The 25,126-nt window shown below is 38.6% G+C and overlaps 3 protein-coding genes across 3 annotated transcripts; 1 reads left to right on the top strand and 2 right to left on the bottom strand.

Annotated features, from left to right (window-relative positions):
• Positions 1-5,058: 5,058 nt before the first annotated feature.
• Positions 5,059-21,299, bottom strand: LOC110754944 (uncharacterized). Its single transcript, XM_088253746.1, has 7 exons — positions 21,282-21,299; positions 20,612-20,883; positions 19,349-20,042; positions 18,569-18,935; positions 7,237-7,331; positions 6,483-6,689; positions 5,059-5,834 (listed from the first exon to the last, which is right to left on the bottom strand). Exons 1-7 carry the CDS (start codon positions 21,297-21,299, stop codon positions 5,130-5,132), a joined length of 2,358 nt encoding a protein of 785 aa, XP_088109872.1. The 3' UTR covers positions 5,059-5,129.
• Positions 15,357-17,521, top strand: LOC110754964 (zinc finger BED domain-containing protein DAYSLEEPER-like). Its single transcript, XM_021956100.2, has 5 exons — positions 15,357-15,674; positions 15,754-15,865; positions 16,679-16,761; positions 16,852-17,164; positions 17,241-17,521. The coding sequence occupies exons 1-5, from the start codon at positions 15,642-15,644 to the stop codon at positions 17,354-17,356; spliced, it is 657 nt and encodes a 218-aa protein (XP_021811792.1). The 5' UTR covers positions 15,357-15,641; the 3' UTR covers positions 17,357-17,521.
• On the bottom strand, positions 20,698-23,333 carry LOC110754963 (uncharacterized). Its single transcript, XM_021956099.2, has 2 exons — positions 21,282-23,333; positions 20,698-20,837 (listed from the first exon to the last, which is right to left on the bottom strand). The coding sequence occupies exon 1, from the start codon at positions 23,026-23,028 to the stop codon at positions 21,301-21,303; it is 1,728 nt and encodes a 575-aa protein (XP_021811791.2). The 5' UTR covers positions 23,029-23,333; the 3' UTR covers positions 20,698-20,837; positions 21,282-21,300.
• Positions 23,334-25,126: the final 1,793 nt, after the last annotated feature.

The following is a 25,126-nucleotide window of genomic DNA, read 5'->3' as shown; positions in this document are numbered from 1 at the left end:
GGAGGAACCAGCAAAAAGAGGAGGTATTTGTATATAGACTTCATGCCATTGGAGATATCCATAAGTTGAAATCAAATATTAGTTATATTAGCAACATAAACTTCAGAAAAATGTTGACAAAGACAGTCCCAGCTAACATGAACAATGATCAATAAACAGATTCAGATAAGATAAGGTGGAGGTGGTGAGATGCCTCATAACGAGTCGGTCCACCTTAAACCATGCAGTATAAGCCAAATTGGCAGAGGCAGGCTGATCACTAAAACCATGAAGGGTTTGAGAAGAAGCCACATAACTCTCATCGACATATCTACATACATAATGACTACTAAGGAACTCTCATACAAGGTAGTTAGCCTCAGAAACTTGAGAAACTGAGCAACATTATTGGAGCTAGAAAGAGAGAAAGTATGAGTGGGTGAAGCATCCGTGAAAGAAGAAAAGAGGTTGTAAAAAGGAAACATAAGTTACGGCAGAAGAAAATTGGTTAAGAGAAGTTTGTGAGAACCTTTGATACCATATATAATAGTGAAACTCGATAATTTATCCATAGAGAGAAACCATGTATTTATAAACACTATGAATACATGAAACCATGTATCCATAGAGAGAAGCTTATGGCATATAATGAAGAAGCTTCATGAAAAGCTTAAGAGTTATAAACACTATGAATCTTTTTTTGGGTTAATTTTACTTCAGCTTTTACTAATAACTAATTTTTTAATTTGTTTTCAATTTCAATGTTTAATTTTCCTATCTCTGTCCCTTTTACGTGAATTCCAAGCCTATACATTTAGCCACTATACATTTACCCGCATTAGTCAATTTTCAACGTAAGCTACTTTGGAAAGGGAGATAGGATTGGAGGCCCTGGTTTAACTTTTGAAGAAGAAGAACACAGTTTTGCTCTTTTATATTCTTCAATTAGGAATTGAAATTTAGCTAGGATCCCAAACACAATAAATCCTCAACAGAACAAGTTTACCTAATCAAAAGACAAAGATCTGATTCACCTTCTTCACACAATGATCTTCTTTATACCATAAGATTTCCTAGCTAACCAGACATAATCTGTTCAATGGATACCCATAATTCTTTTTCATGTAACTCGGTCTCAAAATTACAAAGCAATATCTATATCAACGACGCAATCGTGGCCCTAATGCTTTTCGCTTTTGCATTTTTTTTATAAGAAACACAGAGTTTATTAAAAAAATATTAATCATTTCTTACCTTATTGACTTACAAAATTTCCTCATTCAGGACAAATACCAAAGCTCCAACAATGCTGCCTCTAAGCTTTAACTGCATCTTAGAAAGTAATATTAACCTTCAAATAGTGTTTAAGAACAAAAATCACAACTTTTAAGGCGCATACCTCTGGCTTAGCTCTGAAGGTTGTGGCATACAAGTCCAAGGGGAAAAGGCAAGAAAAGATTGTAAAAAACCAATCTCCTTTTGTATATGATTGACAAGAGGAGATGCATAACTATTTTTTTTTTTTTTTTTTTGAATAGAAACTTATATATTCAAAAGAGAAACAAGAACACAGAACAGGAACAAGTGGATAAGGAATCCACAGAGCAAAGCAAAAGCAGGGAGCAACAGCACCCACTAGAGAACACGCCTAAAAGGAAAAAAAACAGCCAAGAAAAATCAAACAACCAGAACTAGAGCAAAAGAGAACTAGGAGGCCATCATTTCACTGCCGCACACAAATCACGACAAATAGCGGAAGCAGACAAATCCTTAAAGATATTGGTGACAGAAGCCCATAAAGCCGCCCAAAACTTCACTCTATCCCAAAGCTCGTCCACCCCCACCCCCTTGTAGTCCTCGAAAATCCTTCTATTCCGTTCAATCCATAAATTCCAAAAAAGAGCCTGAACTAAGCACCCCCAAAGGACTTTAGCCTTTTTCCCTTTACCCAGAGCAACAAAATTGGAGGAAAATAACTCAAAACAACCTTTTAGGGATGACCCAGACAGCACCAACTTCCTTCAGCAGTGACCACCAAATCTGAATAGAATAAGGGCAATGAATGAACAGGTGATCCACACACTCCCCAGCAGAATTGCAAAGCACACACCAATGGGGGGATAAACACGTAAAGGGGCGATGTCGCTGCATCAGATCGCACGTATTAACTCTTCCAATGGCAGCTTGCCAAACGAAAACCTTGACCTTAGGAGGGGTTTTACTTTTCCAAATCAGATTGTACGGAGGAAAACTCTCCGCAGGCTCGTTATCATGAATGAAAGAATAGAAGGAGTGGCAGGAGAACAGCCCGGTCTGGTCTAGCTTCCATCTTCTGTAATCCATCCTGAAAGGGATAAGTCTAACATCATCAAGGATAACCAACAGCCTAGTCACCTCATCTAGTTCCCCCACCGTGAGGTTCCTTCTAAACCCAAGGTCCCAACTGTGAGGAAACACACCGTGACTCACAGTAGTAGAGATGTTGGCATTCTGCTTGCTGGACAAATTGAAAAGTCTGGGAAAAGCCTCTTTGAGAACTCCCCCCTTGCACCAATCATCCTCCCAAAATCTCACCTTTTCCCCGCTTCCCACCACAAGGTCGCAGCCAAGAAGAAACACCGGATAGCCACGCGAAATGTTATTCCACGGTTTACGACAAGAACTACGCAACGGAATACAAGCGTTCCAACCGTTAGCACTCTCCCCGTAAATGCTACTAATCACCTTGTGCCAAAGAGAGTCCGGTTCAATGGGAAACCGCCACAGCCATTTGGCACACAACACCTTGTTTCTAGACTTTAAAGACCCCACCCCTAAGCCACCGTTGCTTTTTGATTTCCCAACTATCTCCCACTTAACCAAATGAGAAGTCTTCCCATCGTCCATGCCCTCCCACAAGAAGTCTCTCATCAGCTTCTCAACATTCTTCGCAATACTAATAGGCAATTTGAAAAGAGACATGTAATAAATGGGAATACTGCTTAAGACGGCCTGAATCAAAGTTAGCCTTCCACCTTTGGAAAGGCAAGCCTTCTTCCAATTTTGCAGCTTTTTTTCCACCCTCTCCACAACTGGGTCCCAAAAACAAAGAGCTCTGGGATTCCCACCAAGGGGGAGACCCAGGTACAAAGTAGGCCAGACTCCCAACTCGCAGCCCCAATCCCCAGCCAACCCAGAAACTACCTCTTCAGAATGATTAATGCCAACTAAAGAACATTTCTCCTTATTAATTCTCATACCTGAAATGAAACAGAACAGGTCTAATATCTCAAGAAGATTGTGCCAATACTCCAACTTATCCCCGATAAAAAACATCGTGTCGTCGGCAAACTGGAGGTGAGAAACCTCCACCATATCATGGCCCACAACAAGACCGTGAAACACATCCAAGTCCTGAGCTTTCTCAAGAATACGGCTGAGAACGTCGATCACCAAAATGAAAAGAAAAGGAGAAAGAGGGTCTCCTTGTCTCAATCCTCTAGAAGCCTTGAACTTACCTCTAGGTCTGCCGTTGATCATAACAGAAAAATTTGCCGATTCAAGACAACCTCTAATCCAACTTCTCCACCTTTCCCCAAACCCTTTTCTAAGCAATACATCATCTACAAAGTGCCACTCCACATGATCATAGGCCTTTTCAAAGTCGATTTTGAAAGCCAAGCCAACTTTCTTACGACTCTTGCACTCCTCCACTACCTCATTAGCAATCAAGGCAGCGTCTAAAATCTGCCTATCTCTCACAAAAGCTCCTTGGGAAGAGGAGATGGTGCTCCCCATCACCTCCCTCAATCTCGAGGCTAAAACTTTAGAAATCACCTTATACAAGCTTGTCACAAGACTAATAGGCCGAAAATCACTCACTTTAACGGACTCTTTTTTCTTGGGGATAAGGCAAATGAACGTTTCGTTTGTGACTGCGTTGATAATGCCATTGTGGTAGAATTCCTCCAGAGTCTTTAGGAGCTCCACTTTCACAGTGTCCCAGCAAGATTGGAAGAGAAGCATGGAGAAACCATCAGGCCCTGGAGATTTATCTCTCCCACAATCGAAAAAAGCCCTTTTGACCTCCTCTTCATCAAAAGGTCTCTCAAGCCTTGCAGCCTCATCAGAACTAATGCGATTCCAATTCAGGCCCTCCAAACCCCAACCTGCCTCTTCATTACTCCTATAAAGAGTTTTGAAGAAAGAAATAATTTCAGCCTCAATCTCGTCTTCATTAACAAACGTCCCTAATCCCTCCACCTCCAGCCTCTCGATGAGATTCCTCTTTCGCCTACCATTGGCTAAGCGGTGGAAAAAATTAGTGTTCCCGTCGCCATCTCTAGCCCACTCCACTTTACCCCTTTGTCTCCATTTTATCTCTTCTTTAATGACCAAATGACCATTTTAGGCTTCTGCAACTACACTCTCAGTCTCTATTTTCTCCTCTTTCAGTTTCTTCACAGCTTTTGTAAGACCCCGTGTAATCCCATTGAGATGCAAGCCATTATCCTTCATTTCTTCAAGTAGTTTTTCTGCTGTTTCCCAATCCAAGGCCTTGAGGCAGAGAGATTGGATCAACTTATTGTGAAGGAACTGAAGGATAATGGCTTGCATCTCAATGGGATTACACGGGGTCTTATAAAAGCTGTGAAGGAACTAAAGGAGGAGAAAATAGAGACTGAGAATGTAGTTGCAGAAGCCTAAAATGGTCATCTGGTTTTTGGTATGTGGATGTTATGATGAAGACTGGGGAAATGAAGTGAAGCTTTGCGGTTGACACATATCATCAGCACTTATATTTATCGTCTGAGGTTACACATTTCCATGTGGTTGGCTGAAAGGACAGACAGCTTAGATATATATTTTGATCCAAAATTTAGTCTTATTACTGCATAAAACCGAATTACCTTTTATTTGTACTATTGTGCATTTGGCATTGAATATTGGGACTTGTCGATTAATTGAAATATATATCCATTTCAGAATGGAAGTACCACCAGCTAACGTCATGGTGCAGTACCATTCTATAATTTCTCCCAGGGAGGAGTCAAAATCTCGCATGGGGGTGATGGTATGTTAAAAGAACTTGGCTTGCAATGTTAGCTAATGCATAAGGTAAATTCTCTCCAAATGCACGAATAAGAAAAGATTTCAGTACTCAAGGCATTTTAGACAACTGAAAAAAATATACAAATAATTGATGCAACAACTATCAACAATGCAACTATGTCTCTTACGCCTCTCATCTTCTCAACGATGTTTCTACTCTTCTCCTCAATGTGGCGCCTCTTTTCTTCCAATTTCTCCCCCATCTTCTTCCCCAGATCAAGCATCCTTGCTTTTCTCCCCATTCTCTTTCGCCTTGATTCATCTTCTTCACTGGTATGATTCTCTTTATCCAACAATATAGTAGACCACGAAGGTGATGGTGATGGTGATTGACTCTCTGGTGTCTTCTCTAGCTTGTGTTTGAAAGTGTCTTGTGGTTCACCATTCCCCAATAAAGGGGTTCTCAATTCTTGAATAGTCCCGTCAGTACTCCCAGCAGACAGATCATTGGAACTCACTGAAAAGACTAAAGCATCTGAGGATTCACCAAATGGCTGTTCAATAGACACGGCCTTCTTGAGTTTTTTATCCCTGGGTTGTGAATGATCACTGGAGGTTCCCTTGTTAGCTTCTGTCTTGTATTTTCCTTCAGTGGGTTGGCAGATGGGTACTTCACATACAGTGGTGGGATCATTCACGCATTCTTGGTTAAGCCATATGAAAGGAGCAACCGTTCGGGGTAACCAATCATCCTTTTCTGCTAGCATCCATGGTATGCATACACTTTCGAAGTTTGGAAGAACTAGAGTTTCTCGGATTGCTGTATGTACAAGTAAAATGAAGCTTCAGCGGAAGCACCTAGCAATATTTGTTGCTTCCACATATCACTTACGTTTTTTTAGCGAAAAATCTAAGCATAAGATTGTATGCATGCCATCAAGGACACTAGAAAAATATTTGCAAAAAAGATGCTCAAAGTTTAAGATCAATGGAAGGAAAATACTTCCCTATCCTGCTTCATCAAATCAAAACATTGGAACGACAGAGAGTAGCTACACAGTAACTTACAGTAACAAAAAAGGATAAAAGATAAAACCATAAATTTATGGTGTAAAGGCATTCTGTTGAGCTGAGCTTAGTAGCCTTTATACACTTATAGATAGATCTTTCCGAAAGCAGCAATAACTTATTTACGAGCTTATATTTGAAAAATAAGAGAGATATTAGAACCACGTTTAAACTAAGGTGACATCAAGTAGTTCAGACAACATAGTAACAATCATGGTGTTGATTGAGTTATTAATAAATTGAGTTTTTTTATTATTTAATTATTATAAATATGTTATTATTCATAGAAGAGAAAAATGAATAAAAAGAAAATAAGATAGACCAAAAAACTTCATGCTTGAGTTCTAGGCATGTTTTGAGATCAAAAAAGTAATAGAAGGAAAATTAGCGAAGATGGAATGTACCTTAAGTCGACTGATCAGAAACAGAGCTATGCGTCCACTAGTAATCTTGTGATCTCCCACTGACGAGTCCAGGCTGAAATCTATATCAGGCATGGATGTGAAGGCAAACCATAACTGGTCTGAAGGAGGTGGCTTGATATGTAACCGCAGTGTTCCTCGAAGGGATGCTATTCTTATTTCCAAAGAGAGAGGCAAACCATAACCGGTCTAAATATAATCAGTCAGTCAGTGAACTGCAGATGCTCTTGTGATAAATAACCCTTTTTTTTATGAATACATACACATATAAATAGAGAGGGAGGGAGGGGGAGAGAGAGAGAGAGAGAGAGAGAGTCCAGATGACAAACACATTAACTCAAAGAAACTTATAACCAGTATCTATTCGTGATTATAAATCCCTTTGGCGATGCCCCTCTCTAGAAAATACAAACTCAATTTTCAAATGACTATGCTCAAACTTTTTTTCCAGATACTTGATTACAACTCAACTATCCAACAGTTGGTTTACTCTTCATGGTCTAATCATCTCTCTCTACAGTCATGCCTTATAAGATTATGCCACAGAGAAAAAGGGCCAACTCAAATAAACACACATTATTGCTCAAAACAAAAAACTAACCGCCAGATATCTGTCTCAATGAAGGGGACAGATATTATGGAGATAAGCAATAGCCATGTTTCTCGTGGAATCAAGCCATAGAAACAAAAAAGTCTACAGAATAACACATATAGGTCAGATAGCCCATCTACAAACCTGTGAAACTTGTTTGGCAATGGAATTTAGAAGTGACTTCCACCTGGATCCATAATTTGATGAGGACATATTGCTCTTGGAGCTCTTTGATCCATCTGCAACGGAACGTTTCAGGTTGAACTGCCGTTATATAACTTGAAGCTTTTACTGTGGTGTGAAATTGAATTGGAAATAATATTTAGCAATGTCAAATTGGAAATAATTGCATGCTTTAAGTTCCTGTGAATATGCTTGAAGGTTTCTTTCATTCTCTACTACAAGCCTATAGATAGCAGACCTTTTGTAAGAATGATATTCTAAATGAACCTAAAAAGTGCACGATTGGAATTATTGGAACCACATTGTTGGGTGGCCCTCATTAGATCACCTGTCTATGCATATAGAATTTTTTTTGGGTTGTTATGTCCGTATCCGGACATTGTGCCGTTCAAAATGCATCATTTGGCAGGTCAAACAACGCCTCAATTATTGTTATTATTGTAGTTTTAGATGCGGTTTCCCACATGATTGGTTATCTTAAGGTGTGAAATTGCCATTTAGAGTTTTAAGTTTAGGTTTTAACTCTCAAGTTCTGGGCAGTTAAAGGTGGGCACTTCTACAGCAAAATCAAGAGAACTGGCCAAACTGAACCGGTTGAATGGGTCAAAAAATCAATCTTAAAACTCCTCAATCAATGTTATTTCCAACCGAAACAATATGACTATATTTTATTATTCTTATTCAAAACTTACCTTTCCACATGGCTCCGTTCCATTGGCTGGCAAATCTTCACTTCACTATGGTCCTGCCCTATCAGATCCGTACACTAGATTAGATCTTCAAAATCTGGAGCAATAATATTCCTCTATCTTCATCAACCTGCCTCCGCCACACACGCACTCTCTCTCTCTCCCCTCCCCTCCCCCCGCCCCCGCCCCCCCAAATTGCCTGTCACCTCTAGTCAATTGCAGTCTTAGAATCTCCATCTCAGTTCCGCCATGCTACCTTATCGCACTCGCAGTTTCGCAATTCACCTCCACCTTGCAGACCGCTGCTCCACCTCTCACCCAAACCAACCAAACCGGACTGCAATTTCCGTGGACCAATTTGTTCGTGAACACCCATCTTCTGTCGGTGTTGGTCCGTCGACAGTGCTCACCGAACTTGTCAATAATACAGTGAGCAGTATGGGCCCAACACCGAACTAAAACCTAACCAACGAACAGGCGCATTTTGCCAATTTTTAAAGCTCCACCAGTGCCATTCAAAGGGTGCATCATTTCGATATGGATAAGAGAATGATCGTACATGTACATAAGTGTTTTTTTAAGGGAAGAAAACATCAACTCTAATATATACAAATAAAATTTAGAGTGCTTCTATTATCATCAGTCAAAATGCTTACCCCACCCCCTAGGGGGGGGTTGGGCGCGGCACTGATAGAGCAAGATGATTTGAAAGATTTTGACGGATGATAATTGTACACAATAGGGCTCGTCAATGGGCCGGGCTGGGCTAGCCCGGCCCAAATTTAATGGGCTTGGGTTGGGCCGGGCCGGATTTTAAAGAGGAGAGAGAAAATATCGAGCCGGGCCAAAATGGGCCTAAAAAATAATAAGTGTAAAAAAAAATAATTTTTTTTATAAGGATGGTATGAATAAATATGCAAATGTTTGGTGATGTGTTAAAGAAAAGTATGATTATATTTGGTGGTATGATTATGTTTGGTGATATGATATGTTGTTTGTCTTATTATATATATATATATATATAATTGTTGTATTAATAAATAACACAAATTAATGTGCTAATCATCCAATTATAAACTAGGAATAAGTAGAATTCAATGGAAACAAACACAATTTTTCAAACAAGTAACACAAACAAAAAAATTAAAGAGGGGGATTTGTCATTCAAGTGATGTAATCCTAATCCTAAACCCTTATTTATACATAATTATATATGTATGCGGGCCTAACGGGCCTGGCTTTTGTGGGCGGGCCGGGCCGGGCTTTTGTGGGCGGGCCGGGCCGGGCTTTCATGGGCTTAATCGGGCCTGGCCTATGGGCCGGGCCGGGCTTCAAACACTCAAGCCCAAGCCCGGCCCAAGCCCAAACGGGCCCGGCCCTCTCAAAGCCCATAACGGGCCGGGCCGGGCTTTTTTTCAATGGGCCGGGCGGGCCCCCGTAGGCCCATGAGCCCGCGGGCCAAATGATGAGGCCTAGTACACAAGATGTCAAGGTGAGAGGCTTTGTGTTAGAAATGTGCCCTAAGAGCCAATACATTTGATGTAATCTCCTTAGAATACATTTCGTATATGATATATAAAGGGCAAACTTATTTGTTATCTTTTACATCGTGTAAAGAAACAAATGTCCCGGGTATGCTAAATAAGAGATAAAGTAATCTAAAGAAGATTAAATTCGGGAGACCTTTAATCTCTAACTGTAGCATCCCAAAATGTTCCTAATCATAGGTTATCAAATGGGCATTGATAAACCGTCAAGATTAGCACATATTATGTATGCTCAATTGGGAGGATGGTTAGTCTCAAACCATTTGTGTAGTTGACACTAATACAAGTATGTGGGTGCTCATTAGTGAATGAGTACACTGAACGCGATCAACCGTAGTTCTCATATGGAGTATTTATCTATATGTCAAATGAGAACTCATAGTTGCAATAATGCAAATTAGTCCTTAGACCTGAGGCATCATGGTTGTCCTGTGATGCGTTATTGATCTTTGATAGCTCTTAAAGGCAAGCCATAAAAGATTTGTCTTAAGTGTTGTTGGGATCTCTTAATTCATCATAGGGGCATGTGAATGTACAATAAGGAATCTCTACTTTCGATAAAGAAGGAGAATGTTTCAAGATGTGATTCAGTAAATCTTTGGCCAAAGTATTTTGAGCTTGATTTAGAAAGTTGTTCTTAATCATGTTCTTTTGAATCACATGAGGTTATAAATCATATTAGGGGTTTGACATAAACAATCCGTACCCTAATAATATGATTTGAAACATTGTATAAGAGAAGGATCGTATTGCATTGCAATTCCAACTGAATAGGTTCTTCATCTATTCTGGTTAGCTTGGGTAGCCTTGATATATTGCTAGATGTCACTCTTGGCTTGTGGAAGTCCTAGGATTGATTGTGATCGATCCAAATAAAGGAAGAATTAAAAAGGGGTTTTAATTCCAGTTGGTTAGAAAGAGTTTCAATATTTTCCCACTGCCTTGCTAATTAGAACCTAATGGATCGCACACCTTAAATGGTTAACTTTGAGTAATACAAATGAGAATGAGGAAATCAATTTGATTGATTTGATGTGGATGATTTACTACGTGTAAAAACGTATTTGGGCCTCGATAATAGTTAGAGGGAAGCCCAAATGGTTGGGTATCAAGCCCAAGGGCTTAAGACACCTAAATATTATGGTTTAAGTGTCATAAGGCCCAATTTTGGAAGCCCAATGGGATTTGGCCGAAAATGGTTAAGTGAATGTGTATGAGAATTGTTTCCATAAGCTCATTAACACAAAAACACAATCCAACATCAACCAAATAGGTTTGGGAGATCAAAGAGAGAAAAAGGAGAGTTTTCAAGAGTGAAATACTTTCATTTTTCAAAGTGGTTTAGATTGAAACCAATCTTGAGAATCTTGCACTAGCATCCAAGTATTCTCAAGATACTTCTTCTCATCTCAAGGTTCCATTGGTGTGGAGACTTAGATGCCATATACTTTTGTGGCTCACATGGAGGAGAAAGATTAAGGAAATCATCAAGAGAAGACCAAACACAAATTGGTTCATATAATTGCTTCAAGGGTAATTAGATCTTATCCTTTCTCTTGAATTTTCATTTATGAAAAACATATCAATGTTCATGGCTTAAGATACTTGGAAGAAGTTTTGTTTTTGAATTTAAACAACCACCTTAGACTTCCGCTGCGATTAATTTGATTAAATGCATGTTTAATATTCAAATGAACTTTGGAAAAATGTTTTGAAATTTCCTACACTTTGGTCACTAAAAATAAGAGATGAGCCTCTTTAATTTGTTATTTGGGAATGCATTTTTCTCAAATGTCGACACTAACACTTATTTTACGGGGTTTAAATACCATGTCTAAGTCAAGTCTCACAACAACAAATGTCATCCCTTAGGACCTCCCTCCCCAATCTCTATTGTTTGTTTCCTTCACCACCCTTTATTTTCTTCCTACTTATCACACTTTAAAGTTTATATACAAACCATCTATTTACCAACCTAAACCCCAACCTTGTATACTGTCTTTTCTTCTATTTGGTATACAATAAAGGAAAGGTGTACCTAGGGGTGGCAATTTCCGACTCGACCCGTTACACGACTCGAAACCCGCACGGGAAAAACACGACCCATTAAAGAAATTGAACCTTCAGCACACCTAATGGGTTTCGAACCCCAACCAATTCCACCCCTCTCCTTGCTCCTTATCCATCTTGGTGTTGATAACTTTGTGATTATATGTTACAACATTTGATATTTATAATGTCTTTACAAACTGATGAGCACTTAATTATTACATTTTTATCCCTAAATTATATTTGTTAGTAATTATTCCTTATTATTTGAGTTAATTATGTATATAGGGTTTAGGGTTTAACGTTTTAATTCCTAAACCCTAAACCCTAAATCCTAATCCCTAAATCCTAAACCATAAACTCTAAACCCTAAACTCTAAACCCTAACCCTAAACTCTAATCCCTAAACCCTAAACTCTAAACTCTAAACACTAAACTCTAAACACTAAACCCTAACCCTAAACCCTAAACCCTAAACTCTAATCCCTAAACCCTAAACTCTAATCCCTAATCCCTAAATCCTAAACCCTAAACCCTAACCATAAACCCTAAACCCTAAACCCTCAACCATAAACTCTAAACTTTAAACTCTAAACTCTAATCCATAAACCCTAATCCCAAAAGAAATTTCGTATAACTTATAAAATTTGTATCATATCACTTTTTTAGCGGAGGTGCAATATTGACTAAGTATGAAAAATGGTTTTTCGGAATAATCATTTTCTCAAGATAATTTTTGGCGGTTTTTATTCCTTACACATCAATTAAGAAAACTTGATTTTATGAGATTTTAGTATGAAGTATATATTGACTTAATGAGCCATTATTTCTAGCCTAAATCGTATTTTGCACTAAAACTGATTTTTCATATTTTGATTTGGTGGGAATTTGATTTTCTAGTATTTTTATTTGAATCCAAATATGGGGTACTTCCTTATTTACATTGTAAACTTAAGTAAATGGAGTAATATAAAAATAAATGACAGTAAAAGGACAAAGACATTTACTTAAATGTTGGAGATGGAAATAAGGTAATATGTATAGTAATATTACCAAACCCATTTAATTTGAAACCCAATAACCTGCTTACAGCAACTAAGGCTGGCAATGGGTCGTGTCGTGTCGGGTTCGTGTCGTGTCAAACTTTTAAACGTGTCAGGAAACCCCAACCCATTTATTAATCGTGTCAGGAAATGCAAACCCAAACCCAACCTGTTTATAAACGGGTTGACACGACACGACCCATTTGTAACCCGTTTACTAAACAAGTTGGGTTAGGTCATAAACAGGTAACCTACCTGTTTACTAACTTACTTGGGTTAGGTCATAAACATGTAACCTACCTGTTTAATGACCTGTTTAATAACCTGCTTGCTTCAAATTTAAATTCTAACAACCATCTCAAATATTATGCCAAATCAAACATTCCAAAATGACAATAAAATTAAAAACTTCAAAGTCACTCTAAAATCCAAATCAAACATAAACAAAAAAACCTTGATTAAATTACAACATCACATTCCCAACTCAAATATTCAGCCACTATTGTTAATGATGGTATTAGAGCACTCGGCAGATTGGGAGGGATTTATGTCCATCCGACTAATATCCTCAGTCAGTTCTTCCAAGTTGGGTGCTAAAGTGGAATTTTCTGCAATTCAAACCATAAGACTTTAGATGATGATAAAAAGAAACAAATACAATGAATAAGATTATGGGAAATATACCTTGGTCACCAAATATCCAATCTCGTGTACAAATTAGTGCCTCAACATTTTTAGGTTTGAGAGCACTACGATACTGATCAAGCACTCTACCACCGACACTAAATGATGCCTCGGATGCGACTGTAGATATTGGAATAGATAGTACATCACGAGCCAAAATAGATAGTTCAGGATATCGGAATTGGTTTGCTTTCCAAAAATCAAGAACATTCAAATTTATCTTCCTGTCTACTTTAGGCTCATCCAAATACAATTCCAACTGTGACTTTTGAGAAGAAATGGTAAACTCCTCACTTTCAAAGGTATCAAATTCCTAACAATATAGCAACATTATTAATATCAGCCCATAGTGAAATGTAAACTGAAATTTTATGTATTATGAACAAAATAAATAGCTTTTTACCTTCATAACATCCATGCATTCCTTAGAAATCATGTCATCAATATGAGAATAAACACCATTTGAGCTACTTGATGTACCAGCAACTGATTCAGACGTAGAATGTGTTTGCATGTATAAATCAAAGAGTGTATACAACATATCACGAACTTTGGCCATTTCTTGGGAATTTGAACCATACAACCTTTTATAACAAAATTCCACAAACTGCATTTTATATCTAGGATCCAATATTACAGCAATTGTCCAAAGTCATAGAAAAAAGTTTCTTTTCCACCCCCCAAGAAGTCAACAACGTATAGATTTTCTCACACAATGCAACACCACTATGAGGAGGCATAAAACTGAAATTCAAAATTCTTTTTTGCAATTTCCAATTAGCATCAATAAAATGAGCAGTAAGATGGTTATAGAAGTCCACAAATCAGATGTCAAACAAACTCTTCCAGGGATTGAACCCAAAAGTTCCTTAAGCTTACCCTTTTCTCTATTGTACATACTCAACACATCAGCCTTTGCAGTATTTCGAGATATCAATTTAATATCAGCACAAATGTAATTAAACACTTCCCTAATTCCAACATACTCAACAAATTGAAAGGGCAGATCATGCATGATAATTGCCATCACCAGTAATTCACGAAATTTATTAGGATCAAACTTGGCAGACCTTGTCATGATAGCCCCTTCAGATTTAGATATTAATAACTGGCCCAAATCGCGAGTATCAGATTTCAAACAAGAATCAAGATGACGCTTCAAATTTCCAGTACCATATTTACTATCACAGAGGTATTTATGACCACATTTCATGCACTTTGCATAAACCTTATTATTTGGATCGATAGGAAGAATTTCAAACTTAGTCCATACATGTGATGTGAGTTTACGTCTCTTACCAAACTGATTTATTTCGCTGGTACTGTTATTGTTAGCTGGATTTGATTCTTGCACATCACTTGTAGCTGCTCCACCGTTAACACTGTCACCCCCATCTTCTAAAACATTCATCTGTATAAAACATAATAAGTTTATGTTAATTAAAAAAAAACATGAGCAGATGGAGGCAATGGAACCAAGGACCAAGTACCTTGCTTAAGGAGGGCATTAAACTCGAGATCATAATCAACCAAAGCAATAGGCTCAAGATCAGAATCAACCAAAGCAATATATGGATAAGGAATAGGATAGCGAACCGATAAATTGGAGCGAAATTTGGGTTTGAGCAGTCGGTGTTGGAGCCAGAGCAAGCGCTGATGGCTATGGTTGAACGGGAAGAGGCTGGGGGGCGATGGCGGGTGCAGATGCCAGATCAGGAGCGGGTTATGGATGCTGGACTGGTGCTATCGCACCCAAAACAGGTGCTGATGTCGGGGCTGGTGGTGGTGCCAGCCAGAGCAGGCGCTAAATGGGGAGGCGATGGGTTAAGATGGCAACATGAGCTGGAGATTCCGTATGGGCTTGAGAGATGTAGATGGAGGGAGAGACGGCTGTGAGTTTTTTGGTTTTGGTTTTAATCGGGTTGCTGTTAGGGGTGGCAATTTCCGACTCGACCCGTTACACGACCCAAAACCAAAAAACTCACAGCCGTCTCTCCCTCCATCTACATCTCTCAAGCCCATACGGAATCTCCAGCTCATGTTGCCATCTTAACCCATCGCCTCCCCATTTAGCGCCTGCTCTGGCTGGCACCACCACCAGCCCCGACATCAGCACCTGTTTTGGGTGCGATAGCACCAGTCCAGCATCCATAACCCGCTCCTGATCTGGCATCTGCACCCGCCATCGCCCCCCAGCCTCTTCCCGTTCAACCATAGCCATCAGCGCTTGCTCTGGCTCCAACACCGGCTGCTCAAACCCAAATTTCGCTCCAATTTATCGGTTCGCTATCCTATTCCTTATCCATATATTGCTTTGGTTGATTCTGATCTTGAGCCTATTGCTTTGGTTGATTATGATCTCGAGTTTAATGCCCTCCTTAAGCAAGGTACTTGGTCCTTGGTTCCATTGCCTCCATCTGCTCATGTTTTTTTTTAATTAACATAAACTTATTATGTTTTATACAGATGAATGTTTTAGAAGATGGGGGTGACAGTGTTAACGGTGGAGCAGCTACAAGTGATGTGCAAGAATCAAATCCAGCTAACAATAACAGTACCAGCGAAATAAATCAGTTTGGTAAGAGACGTAAACTCACATCACATGTATGGACTAAGTTTGAAATTCTTCCTATCGATCCAAATAATAAGGTTTATGCAAAGTGCATGAAATGTGGTCATAAATACCTCTGTGATAGTAAATATGGTACTGGAAATTTGAAGCGTCATCTTGATTCTTGTTTGAAATCTGATACTCGCGATTTGGGCCAGTTATTAATATCTAAATCTGAAGGGGCTATCATGACAAGGTCTGCCAAGTTTGATCCTAATAAATTTCGTGAATTACTGGTGATGGCAATTATCATGCATGATCTGCCCTTTCAATTTGTTGAGTATGTTGGAATTAGGGAAGTGTTTAATTACATTTGTGCTGATATTAAATTGATATCTCGAAATACTGCAAAGGCTGATGTGTTGAGTATGTACAATAGAGAAAAGGGTAAGCTTAAGGAACTTTTGGGTTCAATCCCTGGAAGAGTTTGTTTGACATCTGATTTGTGGACTTCTATAACCATCTTACTGCTCATTTTATTGATGCTAATTGGAAATTGCAAAAAAGAATTTTGAATTTCAGTTTTATGCCTCCTCATAGTGGTGTTGCATTGTGTGAGAAAATCTATACGTTGTTGACTTCTTGGGGGGTGGAAAAGAAACTTTTTTCTATGACTTTGGACAATTGCTGTAATATTGGATCCTAGATATAAAATGCAGTTTGTGGAATTTTGTTATAAAAGGTTGTATGGTTCAAATTCCCAAGAAATGGCCAAAGTTCGTGATATGTTGTATACACTCTTTGATTTATACATGCAAACACATTCTACGTCTGAATCAGTTGCTGGTACATCAAGTAGCTCAAATGGTGTTCATTCTCATATTGATGACATGATTTCTAAGGAATGCATGGATGTTATGAAGGTAAAAAGCTATTTATTTTGTTCATAATACATAAAATTTCAGTTTACATTTCACTATGGGCTGATATTAATAATGTTGCTATATTGTTAGGAATTTGATACCTTTGAAAGTGAGGAGTTTACCATTTCTTCTCAAAAGTCACAGTTGGAATTGTATTTGGATGAGCCTAAAGTAGACAGGAAGATAAATTTGAATGTTCTTGATTTTTGGAAAGCAAACCAATTCCGATATCCTGAACTATCTATTTTGGCTCGTGATGTACTATCTATTCCAATATCTACAGTCGCATCCGAGGCATCATTTAGTGTCGGTGGTAGAGTGCTTGATCAGTATCGTAGTGCTCTCAAACCTAAAAATGTTGAGGCACTAATTTGTACACGAGATTGGATATTTGGTGACCAAGGTATATTTCCCATAATCTTATTCATTGTATTTGTTTCTTTTTATCATCATCTAAAGTCTTATGGTTTGAATTGCAGAAAATTCCACTTTAGCACCCAACTTGGAAGAACTGACTGAGGATATTAGTCGGATGGACATAAATCCCTCCCAATCTGCCGAGTGCTCTAATACCATCATTAACAATAGTGGCTGAATATTTGAGTTGGGAATGTGATGTTGTATTTTATGTTGTAATTTAATCAAGGTTTTTTTGTTTATGTTTGATTTGGATTTTAGAGTGACTTTGAAGTTTTTAATTTTATTGTCATTTTGGAATGTTTGATTTGGCATAATATTTGAGATGGTTGTTAGAATTTAAATTTGAAGCAAGCAGGTTATTAAACAGGTCATTAAACAGGTAGGTTACATGTTTATGACCTAACCCAAGCAAGTTAGTAAACAAGTTATTAAACAGGTAGGTTACCTGTTTATGACCTAACCCAACCTGTTTAGTAAACGGGTTACAAATGGGTCGTGTCGTGTCAACCCGTTTATAAACAGGTTGGGTTTGGGTTTACATTTCCTGACACGATTAATAAATGGGTCGTGTTTGGGTTGGGATTTCCTGACACGTTTAAAAGTTTGACACGACACGACCCATTGCCAGCCCTAGGTGTACCCTGCGAAGAAACTCCAGTCACAAGACCACAAATCATCGAGTTGCACCGTTGAAAATGCTAATATAATAGAAAAGAACTGTCTTTTCTGTATACTTTCCTTTGTTCAATCTGCTTAACGGTCCAAGCATAAAAAACTTGGGGAAGGTTGATGCCTCACCCTCCACTTTTCCACTCCTACCAAACAAGGGATTACCTAATTTTCCTACCCTTATACCCTCCACCCTTTTCTGGGAAAGGCTAGGTAAACTATTCCATAGATCATACATTATAATAGTTATAGTTTAGGTATCTATCTTATTCGGATTTTCCTCATTTATGGGTATGTTTGTAATTTACCTGAAAATCCTTCCATTTGACATTTATTCCATCCCTAGTCTTTAGACTACCATTTAAACATTGATGTTTGAAGTCTAAATCCCAAAGTCCCGCTCCCTTGCTCATAGGCAACCCAAAGTCCATGGCTGCTTTAATCATCCAATACTGAATGAACTATGTTTCAAGGTGAGTGGTGTACCTATAGCAATCAGCATTAAAGGTAACAAGATTATATTTATACCCCATGGGTTAAAGTTTTGAGCTCCACCATTCATTAACTGTTTATTAAGAAAGACCGCTACTATACAATCCTCAATGTATTATGAGCCCAGAGGCTGCATATATGCGAGCAACAATTAGGGGTTTCGAAGGTATATATGGAAAATGCAGAATGCGCAAAAAATTTATTGATCATCTAAGTTTTATCTCACCAGGTTTTGGGTCACATTCTTCCTTATGCTCTAGCACATCAGCTGTCCCTTCAGCAAGATTTAACTGCTTCCCGAAATACTCAAATTCTTCAAGAAGTTCAGTTGACACATCCCTAACAGAGCCTGATTCTGGACTTGAATCCTCACTGCCTTTCTGCAAGTCTAGTTCCCGGACTTCCAATCTTGTCTCAACGTTTAACACCGCACCACCATAATATCCAATGTCAACTTCCAAAGCCCATACATCATTCATGTCCATCGGCAGAACTTTCATACCATGGATATAAGGTGGGAGATTCCCAGTATTAATGTCTGTACAAATCACTTCACCAATGTAACTTGGGGTCCTCATATTGGACAATGTCCTCTGTCATAGGCAAAATCACATAAACAAATAAAATTTACATCTGCATTGACAAACAAATAATAAAAGAGAAATGCGCAATTCCACAAAAGAATGGCCAGAATTTGCACATATACAATTATAATATCCACATCCACTCCAAGCCTTTTTTTATAAAAAAAAAATTACAAATCCTCAAATCATTGCATCATAATTCAGGATGTCCAAATGAGGCCCGGTTACATGAAATGAACACAATAATTGCAGGTCCCTTACAAAATAAATAAGTCCATGTAACCTAAATGTGTGTGCCTGAAATATTGTGTGTATGAATTTACATATGTTTTTCATGATGTGTATCTGCCTCAATGCAAATATGAGAAGGTGCATTCATGTACACTAGCAGAATAATAAAATCTTATTGGAATATGGTAAACCTGAATCTGAGCTTTTATGGTTTTTTTCATCTCCACACTGCTTTTGGCATCAAAGAAGAGCCGTGAAATTAACAAATTCCAACAAAGTGTTGCCTCATCAGTACTAAACTTTTCATCAGAGTCTGCATCAGAGATGACAGATATATGACTCTGGCTATCAGAATGAGTTAAGGTTGATGAAGGCAGAATTGCCAAATTCCCTTCTGTGAAACTCTTAGCCCTCTTCACTGGTGGACTAGCATCTACCAAGCTACTGAGAGAAATAGAATCCTGACATGTACGATTCTTCTCACTTATCTTTCTTTCTTCACGGCCTAAGGATGAAGTCCAGCTCAACTTATTATCTGGACCAACCTTAGCATACTTCTTTGTGATTTTTTTCAAGAACATACGAACCTTTGAGGAAGAACCATCAATCCTATTTTCCCTATCTACGGGTTCAGCAGAAGAGAACCCTCCGGAGTGTTTCATGAGTGAAGGATATCCTGCATTTAACAATGTCAAGTAACAGCGAAATTCTTCATGCAACTTCGCAAACCAATCAAGTTTCTCTTTGTCATTGCTAGATGCCAGACGAAGAGCTTTACACCATGATTCCTTCTCCCATGAAGTTTCAAGATAAATGTAAAAGACTTTACTTCCTTTGTATATTATGGTGGACTTGCTATCCAATTTTATGGGGAACCTTTTGGCCCTAAGAACAGAAAGAAATTTTAAGTTCGTTAACCCCTATTCAAGAATGTAGTGAAATACAGTAAATGGCTAAGAACTCAGACAATTTTAATTTTAATTTTCAAAATAAAAAGAGGAATTATGGCACTTTATATATTTACAAAATAAATATTGGAACTTTATACTGTCAGAAAATTTTTGGCACTGCACTTTGTAATGGGAAAATTTGGGCAAAATAGTAAAATATTTTCTTAAAATGATAATTAAAGTGAAGACCATCCCCATTTGATTAAATTTAAAAAGAGAAAAAGAAAAATGATAACCTCGTGTTTTATCTTTTTATATGTCCATACCCTTCTTCTACTTCAGACTGATTAGAGGTAAGACAAAAATGTATAGCAAGGATATAAAGCACGACTGTCCTTTACTAGAACATCTGGATTAAGAAAGAAACCTGTCACCTAAATCTAAGATGCAGAATGGTTAGAAGCTGAAAAGCCCTTGACCCTATCCTCTTCCACAAAATACCCAACCCAATTCTAAAACACACCAGGAATGTTATCAAAAAGATGTGTGGCAAAGGCCAGTTACCATTTTCTTGAAGGTAGACTTGTTGAGGAAACAGCTTCAATGGTGCAGCCCTTTAACTGGATAGCTGTCTGGGAGCCATCTGATTCTGTCAGAATGAGTAGTTGGTTCTGGATTTTTGCATATTTTTTTATAGGAGAAACCTCAAAGAATTCCTTCTTTCTCTTTTGCTTTAGCAGTATTTTTTCTTGCCAATTTTTGGGAACTTTTTCTGGTTCTAGAACCCAAACTGCTCCATAAGACACAACAAATAAACTATACAATGAGAGGGAAAGCTTAAAAGACAAAACAATGTATAGCCATGAATAATGTATAAGTAACATAAGCCTAAATGAACAATGAAACAGCTGAAGATTGATTAGCTCCTCAAAAGAGGGAAGTGGGGAGCAAAAGTTGGATAAACATATTCATTTTCTGAAATGGATACATATTTCAATTAATCAACAAGTCCCAATATTCAATGCCAAATGCGCAATAGTACAAATAAAAGGTAATTCGGTTTTATGCAGTAATAAGACTAAATTTTGGATCAAAATATATATCTAAGCTGTCTGTCCTTTCAGTCAACCACATGGAAATGTGTAACTCAGACGATAAATATAAGTGCTGATGATATGTGTCAACCGCAAAGCTTTACTTTATTTAACCAGTCTTCATCATAACATCCACATACCAAAAACCAGATGACCATTTTAGGCTTCTGCAACTACATTCTCAGTCTCTATTTTCTCCTCCTTCAGTTCCTTCACAGCTTTTATAAGACCCCGTGTAATCCCATTGAGATGCAAGCCATTATCCTTCATTTCTTCAAGTAGTTTTTCTGCTGTTTCCCAATCCAAGGCCTTGAGGCAGACAGATTGGATCAACTTATTGTACTCATCAACATTAGGTTGGACCCCAGAATCTTTCATCTCGCGCAACAACTTTAAACCCTTATCAAACTCTTCCAGTTTGCAATACCCACGAATGAGTGTATGGTAAGTCACAGGACTCAATTTGGGGTGCTTGTTTTTGGCTTCGGATAATATTTTACAAGCCTCCTCCATCTGACCTCCATTTGTATAACCACTCATGATAACAGTGTAAGTATACACATCTGGTTTCAACCCCCTACTCTTCATTAGATTCATCATATTAATTGCCTCTCCCATATCCCCAGCCTTACAATAGCCATTGATTACCATATTGAAAACTGCATTTCCTGGAGGTGGGCCCTTCATTGTCATCTCAAGAAGCAATTTTTTGGCCCCATCGACATCCTTTATCCTACACAAACCTTGAACAACAGCTGAAAAGGGCTTAATCGCATATTTCCGTGCTTCACCAGCAAAATCATCTAACATATCTAGAGCTAATTTAACGGTTTCATCCTCCCTACAGAGTGAACTGATCAAAAGATACACTGAAGCGGGAGGCAGGTACTGCGGCTTCACATTCGCAGCCGAGGAATAAACCAAATGGGCATCTTTAGCTTTTTTACCCTTGCAAAACCAGGATATGATTCTACCAACTTTCTCACCATCAGGCAAGATTCCCGCATCAAGCATCTTCTCACAAACAGACTCAGCCCAACCAAAAATTGAACGCCTGCAAAGTGCTTCAATTGTAAAGTAATATGTATCTGCATTTGGGACACATCCAAAATCACCAAACTTGTTGAACACCTCCAAAACAGCTTTCCCTTTACCCAATTTTGAGAATGAAGATATCAATTCATTGAGAATTTGCACATGCACCACAGTGTTCTCCTTCTCACCAACCTCCTTAACTAAATCCCACAAAGAATACACATCTCTCTTCCTAACGAGGCCACTACATGTCGCTCGAACAAGTGCATCCAGTATGTGCGTAGTGACACCAAACTCGGGTTTCTCCTTCAACGCCCACTTGAAAAACCTAATCAAATTCTCATCCAAAACAAGTGGGGTTTCAATTACTTTAATCACAAACTCTGGATGTAAAGTCAAATTTAAACCATCAAAACTAGACTCAAGACACCCATCAGCACTGCTCTGAAGAAGAGACAATAAACTCTCCAACTGCTCCAAATCAATCTCATAAACCTCTTCCACTTCCCCAAACTCTACATTAGAGTGGGAAAAAATGTTCATTTGAGTATCACCCTTTTCCTCTCCAACAAGCCCATTCCCCGGGGTAAGATTTTCCCTCTGTGTATCACCATTTTCACCAAAGTCCACAGATAGATGTTGTCCTTTCGCTGAATCAGAATCACTAGGGTTTTCTGAGAGCTGAGAAAGGAACCTACGGGTTTGGCAGAGGGAGGATCTGGTCGGAAAAGGAGGAGATTGATCAACTAATGTTAGGGTTTTAGAGGAAAGCACCTGGTTTCGAGTTGCACACAACTTCTGCGCCGCCTGTGTCGAAAGAGAAGCTCTTGCTGTCACAGCAGACCTCCACATCTTTCTCTCGGCTATGGGAAGCTCTCAGTGTGGTATGTGTAACTCAAAGAGTGAGAGTGAAAGATCAAAAATCCTAATTTGGGGCGAAGTGCAGAAATGAAGGTGCGCTGGGCGATTGGGTTAGGCGGCAAAGATGGGGATTGGGTTGTTCCCACTGCTTGCGTCCCGAAAAAGAGAGGGAGCTTCGGCGGCGCGACGGCTGAAGAAGAACAAGGATGGCTCTGCGCGACGGCTGAAGAAGAACAAGGATGGCTGAAAGAGAGGTTCACGCAGAGGGAAAGAGAGGTTCGGCAGAAAGAAACCTAAGTCGTGTTTTAGTTGTGGTGATCCTCTGTGTGTGTGCGTACGGTAATATTTTAGACAACCAATACAAAACAGCCACATGTTAAACTATATATATAATATAAAATATAAATATAAATATATATTAATTAATTGTATTGGACTGGTTCCTTATAGTGAAAAACCGGAACTGGAATCGGTCTGAACCGATTCGGTTTGGATTTGTCTCAGTTTTTTACTTTTTTTGTCAACACGGATTTTTTCTGTTTTTTTCGAATTGGTTTGATTTGATTTTGTGGTTTTGCAGTTTCAATGCCCACTCCACTCCTAGTTGTGGGACGTGGTTTCCAAAGGTGTCTTTGGGTTCTTTAACTTTTTAAATTAAAAAAAAATATTTATTATAAATAGAAAAAGAATTTTAAATCCAACTGTAAAAAAAGCTATAATTTGTTTTTAAAAAATGACATATGGCATATTTTGAATAGAAGTACTATTAGCTGACGTGATAGTATAGTACCATTCTATAATTTCTCCCGGCCTTGGGCATTCTTTTAATATGGGGAAAAAAAATGCGTTGAAGAGCGAGCTGGGGAGGGTTTGGGCCAACAAGTTAACAAGTCATATTTTTTTAATATCAAATTGAATATTCCTAGCATTTGCCTCAGCCAACCCTAGCTCATGGTGCATAATGCTATTGTTGAACCAGTTGAGTTCGTTTCATAAATGTTTTACCAGATCTTTTGTGACCCCTTGAATCCTCAAAAGATCTGTTATGAGAATTTAAATTAGAGGGTTTAGGGTCCGAGGGTTCTAGGGTTCAAGGTCCCGGGGTCCCGGATCCGAGGTCGGAGGTCCGGGGTTCTGAGGTTCGGGGGCTCGGGGTTTTAGGGTTTAGGACTCAGGGGCTCAAGGGCTCAGGGGTTCAGGGTTTAGAACTCAGAGGAGCAACTATCTGTGCACCATCTTTTAACAGAGTCCACCTTCTATGCTTACAATATATTGACACATCCTTCTAACTCTTTAACTTTGATAGCTACTCATACTAGTAGATTTCTACATAATAACCGAGTTTGCTTCGTATTAAAACAGTAAAAAAAGGAAAGACAGACCATACAACATTTTAATTCTTCCCCTGGTTGTGTGTAGGTAGGAAGGCAACAGGGGAAGGGGACATTGCAAATGTTTTGAGGCCTATTCTATTCCTTCAAGAAGCACTCAGAGCCAATCGTTGTAATGTCATGAGTAGGACAATTTTCAACGTAAGCTACTTTGAAAAGGGAGATAGGATTTAGACCTGGAAAAATCCCACACGACACGAATTTGCACGAAAAATTCAGTATTCGGGTTGGAGTTATCGTGTCGTGTTGCTATCGTGTTGACCCGTTAGCCACCCGTTAAGCTAACGGGTCGTTTCGGTGTCCATTCGCGAATACACGAACCAACCCGTTAAGCGGGGGTAATTTTGTAATTTTCTATTCTAAAAAAAATAACCCTAGCATCTCTTTCTCTTCATTCATTCCGCCGCTTTCTTTTCTTTCTCTTCTCTGCAGTTTTCTTTCTTTCTCTCTCAAGTCCTCATCTTCTCCTTCTTCTTGCGATCTCTCCTCTCTCCTCTCTCTGTCTTTGAAGATCTTTTCTGCTGTTAAATCCTATCTTAAGGTATGAATGTTTTTCTTAATTGATTCGGTAAATTTATTTGACTTTCAGTATGGAAATTATATATTTATGTGGACTCTGGAAATTATATATTGATGTACTGGACGGGTTTGATTTTTCTTATTTTACTCTACTGTCAATTAGAGATATAGAGGCTTCT

The sequence above is a fragment of the Prunus avium genome, chromosome 5 (assembly GCF_965620075.1).
Source record: "Prunus avium chromosome 5, drPruAviu1.hap1.1, whole genome shotgun sequence".
Lineage (NCBI taxonomy): Eukaryota > Viridiplantae > Streptophyta > Magnoliopsida > Rosales > Rosaceae > Prunus > Prunus avium.
The sequence above is the reverse complement of the archived record's forward strand: the minus strand, read 5'-3'. Positions and strand labels throughout refer to the sequence as shown.